Source organism: Bactrocera dorsalis, chromosome 1 (genome assembly GCF_023373825.1).
Source record: "Bactrocera dorsalis isolate Fly_Bdor chromosome 1, ASM2337382v1, whole genome shotgun sequence".
NCBI classification, from domain to species: domain Eukaryota; kingdom Metazoa; phylum Arthropoda; class Insecta; order Diptera; family Tephritidae; genus Bactrocera; species Bactrocera dorsalis.
The window spans coordinates 7309551-7314938 of NC_064303.1; the positions used below are offsets into that span (position 1 = coordinate 7309551).

The 5388-nt window shown below is 36.0% G+C and overlaps 1 protein-coding gene across 1 annotated transcript; it reads right to left on the reverse strand.

Moving 5' to 3' along the window:
- Window positions 1–214: 214 nt before the first annotated feature.
- LOC125775827 (uncharacterized) lies at window positions 215–718 on the reverse strand. The gene is made up of 3 exons (XM_049446761.1): window positions 683–718; window positions 446–610; window positions 215–367 (listed from the first exon to the last, which is right to left on the reverse strand). Exons 1-3 carry the CDS (start codon window positions 716–718, stop codon window positions 215–217), a joined length of 354 nt encoding a protein of 117 aa, XP_049302718.1.
- Window positions 719–5388: the final 4670 nt, after the last annotated feature.

Here is a 5388-nt window from a genome sequence, read left to right on the forward strand (position 1 = left end):
GTTCAAAAGACTGAACGAAGTATCAAACGTGGACATCAAATCGCACTTAAAGTCCGCAAAAAACGATGCCGTCCTGTGTGACGAATTCTCAAATTAAACTAAACCCCCATCTGGCATTATTGAAGACCAGTAGGTCTATGTATGACGTGGTAGCCGGCCAGTATAACCTAACTTAATATTTTTGAAAATATATTATTTATTATTCAAATCTAAATCAATCTTGTAAAATACTTAGGAAAAAGTCAATTTGTGCAGCTAATACATGATTGAAAACAAACTTAGCATAAAAAGCATATTCGCCGTGTGGAAATGGTATCCAACGAAAATCGGATTCGGTGAAACGCATCTTGTCAACAACCAAATCGTGCTGAAGAACGGAGAAGATGGAAGAATTCCAAAAACATATTAAATATTTGAAAATAAATATTCATACACACATACATACATCATAGGGACAGGTGTGATTCATATTCGAATATTTGCCCCAAACCTCCATTAGCGTGTTCATTATGAAATTGTTGCGTTTCTTCAGGTAACTGCAGGCATCCAATTTCAAGTCGGCCATGAAAGGCTTGTAGCCATTTGAGCGCTTGAGGAATTGTATTGTAATCTACAATTAAGTGAAAAAATATGTCAACTATAAAAAGTAATGGTGATATTTATAGAGGAGCCGCCAACATACCGCACAGTTCCTGATCGGTTTATTCACCACAACCATTTTTAAGGATATGTCCTTGAAATCGCGACGCACAGCATTCAGTTTGCAATATTCAAATCGTAGGACACTGATGTTGGGGCTGTGACAGCGGACATTTTTTATGCGCAAAGTGAGTTGGACTTGCTTAAAAGGGAGACAATCGTTAAAAACTCGATATTTTTTCAAAAGTCAAAATTTGGATTTTTGTTTGGTTTTTAGATATGCAAAAGGTCCAAATTATTAAGCTTATCGTAGTATATATTATTATATTCGTATTTTCATATTTTTCAATTTACTTTAACACTCAGCAATATAAACATCAACGGCAAGACAACCGTTATATTTGCGCGTATACTTTCCAACTTCATTGAACGAACAGTTTCAGTGGAGAATTCACTGCCAAGTTAGAGCGTGGTATTATTCAGCAGTAATTAAATATTATCGTTTAATAATTATATGCATTTGTCATTAGAATTTAAATATATAAGGTGCTTTTTTAGAGTCAGAGTATTTTTTCAAACATTGGTATTTTTTTTATTCACTGAAAACTATTAAAGAAGTGCCTGTCCTTACTAGAAACAGCAACAAGCTACTTCATCATCAGATACATAGAGGAATCGCTGACAATTGCAAAGCCGGCGGGCCTTGCCGGACTAACATCGGAATGGAAGCGAGTCGGATCTCAGTTGTCATCTTACGTTGTAACACCATGCTTATGGACTTCACGTGCGCTTAGCAGGCGTTAGTCGACGACCAGCCGCTGCGCGTTTACGAGTTCTTCTGGCCTAGACTAGAACGTAAGAGATCTGCTGAACTACTTGCCCTTAGCGTAGATCATCTTGCTGGAATAGTAAGATCTTTTACTCGACAGGATTCAATGGGTTTTTATGCTGTAAACCTAAAAATTTTTTTCAACGCAAGTTTTCAAACTGTTTGCTAAACTTAGGATGAAACATCTCGCATTTTTACTCTTCGGCTAACCCGGTGACATAGCCGAAATTGATATTGACCGTCTCAACAAACTTGTGATACGTTCAAAGCGCCATTCGAAAGGTCAGTATTATATATTTATAGGAGTTTTAGGTCACATAACACACCGGCATTCTAAGCTGCCCAAGTGAGATCCCTTTTGAGATTAAGAAGTCAGTCTTAACCTAATCACAGAGGTAAGTATTTAACGTTTAATGGGTTCTCTAACACCGTTATTGCACTTAAATGTGAGAAGGCGAAATATCCCCTCCCCAAGGTTGTACGCTGGTTGAAGCCCCGCCTCAAAGAAAAGGATAAGTGTCCCCCCTTTTAATGACGACCACAGCAAGCGTAAAAGGGACTATGATGTCTATAATGTAAGGGCATGCACCTGGTATGCCCGGTCCCTTAATTGGCAAGGTGCCGCTGCCCAGCTGTCCTCGTAAGAGTAAAGGCTGACATCACCGCCGTCCAAGAAGTGCGCTGGATGGGACAAGGTCTAAGACGAGTAGGTCCTTGTAGCATACACTACATTGGCTACATGAAGGTGCGCAAATTCGGTGTGGGAGAGAGACTCCGTCACCGAGTTCCGGCATTTGCCTGATAGATGAACTACTTATCACAATTCGCATTAAAGCGAAGTTTTTCATCATATCACTAATTTGCGCCCACGCTCTGACTGAAGAGAAAGATGATGATTTGACCAAAGATTTGCTCCATACGCGCCGGGAACGTGGCGTGCTTGACGACTTAAGCGCCAGGGTGGATAAAGCAGGCAGCTTTAACATAGCAGTCGGTAAATTCAGCCTCCATAATGAAACTAGAAGACCTCACCATATGTAACAACATATATTCGGTTTTTAAACCAGTTTAAATGTAATTTAATCACAGGCGTGGTGATGTTTTTTCTTGTCACCCTGTGCGATTTATTTATTTGTAATATTTGACAGTTAATTAGAATTTAATTTTACCAAAAGCTGTAATTATATGTCAGCATATATATTTTAATTAAAATGCATTTTAAATTTCGGTCAACGAACAAATAATTATTGTTTTTGTAAGAAGCGATTTATTGAACCAAAATAAAAATATTTGAAATTAATGACTAAAAAACTAAAACTAGAAACCGAGTCACAATTTTTTGATGGCAGATGAGACAAAAAATTTTAATTAAAAGAAATTTAATTAACCAGACGTCAAGCATTTTAATTAATATTTTAATTAGTTACTAGGGCTACATAAAAAACCACACGTGATTATTTCCGAGGTGATATCATTTGCGAATTTGTGAAAGTCGATGTTTCCGGGCTAGTGAATAGTTCCAAGAAGATCCGACGTTTTCGAGCCAAATTTTGTTCAGCGATGTGGCCCATTTCTGGTTCAATGGGTATGTAAACAAACAAAATTGACGCATTTGAGACGGAGAACAACCTGAACAGTCTGAAGAGCTGCCATTTCATCCAGAAAAAAAACGGTTTGGTGAGGTTTTCGAGCTAATGAAATCATCGGTCCATATTTTTTCAAAAATAATGCTGGTGAGAACATAATCGTCAATGGCGACCGTTATCACGCCATACTAACCGACTGTTTTGTGCTTGAAATTGAAGCTCGCGATCTCGGCCGCATTTGGGGAATTTATTCAGATATCCCTTCAGTGAGCAGATCATTTCATGACTTGGACCGGTCGATTGGCCATTAAGATTGTGTGATATCACTTTGTACTTTGAGGATATGTAAAGTCGCTAGTTACCAATCGAAATGCTCGAACGAGTAATCGAAATTTGGACTCAGCGGATTTGGTCAATATGAGACATAGCCGCCTCCAACATTTGAAAGAGGTAATATTCAAAAAATAAATGCCATAGAATGTTATTTGAAATCATAATAAACATTCCCCATTAAATTTGAAGTTTCTATGTTTTTTCTTTGGAGAAGTAGGGACCTCGAAAGGGAGCACCCTTTATATATTTGGGAATATTCTCCAAAAATATATATTTTTCTGGTTTTTGGGTTCAAATAGTTTTAAGCAGAAAAATCTTCCTCGCCGGTATCGGTATACGGAGATCCTCCTTGAGACCGATCCCGGGATTACAAAAATTTTCAAAAATATATATCCGATAACTCATTAAAGTACTTTGAATTCTGTAAGCATATATTTTTCACTTATTTAAAAGTTTCATTAAATTGTGTATGAAGTAAATTCAAAAGCCGCTTAGGCATTTCAGGTATTCCATTCTCTACATATTTGGGCAAAATGAGAAAACTATTTCAAACAAATGCTTTTAACATGCATATTATATGCACACATGTATGTACATATTTATATTTTTACGCTTTTTTTGTAACGTTTTACTTTGTTTTTTTTTCTTATGTTTCTTTTTTTTGCCAGATTCCTACTTAACTATGTGAGCTTATCGCCAAGCCACCCACACTGTCTGAAGGAACACACTCGGAATTACGCTGGCGACACGTGCGCAATTTTCTTTGTGTTCTTTGACTCTGTTTGTACACTGGAATTATTCGAACACACCTATACAAATGTTTTTTTTGTGATAGCAATGCAAATTTTTAACAAAATTACAAAGAAACGTAATTATTGCGACTTACCCAAAGGAAAATCGATATTCAATGAAGTCATAGTTAAAAGTACATACTTATGTATGTATGTATGTATATTAAAGCGAGGCAATTTTTTTCTATAAAATCGCGAATGCGGAAAATATTCTACGGACTATTCTGAACAACTTTTCTTAAGAGACTATTGGTCTAAAAAGGGTTTCCAGCCATCGATTTTAAAGGTTTTTGAAGTGAAGTGTTTCAGAGATCATACAAATGTCTTCGTTAGCTTTTGAGATATCCGAATGAATATTATTACATAGGTGCACTTTTATATCCTATTGATCATTTTTGGAATCGGACAACTATATCACATGACTTCCATGCAATCGATTATGCAGATTTTTAAACTTTGCCGTAAAAATCACTGGTTCGAAATCGACCTTAAAACCATAGTCTCATAGGTAAAGTTGTTCGAAATGATACGAAGTACATTTTTCGCATACGCGATTTTTCCCTTTTTGTTTGGTTTCCAGTAAATCGACTTGCTCTAAAGTGTATACATATATACATATATATAAATAAACGTAAATATATACATATTTTATCTGAAAAGGTACTAATTTATCCAATGGTTGGTCATAACTCTGAATATAAACCTATGTATTTGTAACTTAATCAGGACTCGAACCCATCTGGATCTAAGTCTGCTATAGAGTCATAAAAGACCCTCATGGAAAAAGTACTTATAGCACTTCTATGTGGTACTTATCCATTAACGATTTTTGCTAAGCCATAAAAAAGAAACAGTTTATCGACTACGGAAGCGAAATCAATAACCAGTTGCTCCTACACACATATACATTTAAACCAACAAAGACCATTTGTTAATTTTCGAATTCAATTTCAGCTCGAATTTCGCTTTGTTTACTAACAAGTGAAAAATAAAAGCATAATAATAAAAAAAATAAATAAAAGAAGAAAAATGAACAAGTAAGAAAGAGCTCAGTAAGGGTATAACCGAATATTTTATACTCCTGCAGGGTACCACAAGAATTGTCTGTGATAAATTTAATCGACCGAATTAACATTTGCGATTCTTTGCTGAAACGAAATGAAATCGAACCATTTCTGAAGCGAATGGTAACAGGAAACGAAAAGTGGAT

Excerpts from the sequence above, each read along its gene's own strand:
- LOC125775827 (XM_049446761.1), bottom strand. The coding sequence starts at position 718 with ATGGTTGTGGTGAATAAACCGATCAGGAACTGTGCG. Across the intron at positions 611-682 it reads AACCGATCAGGAACTGTGCG|ATTACAATACAATTCCTCAA; the intron begins GTATGTTGGCGG and ends ACTTAATTGTAG. Across the intron at positions 368-445 it reads ATCACACCTGTCCCTATGAT|CACGATTTGGTTGTTGACAA; the intron begins GTATGTATGTGT and ends TCCGTTCTTCAG.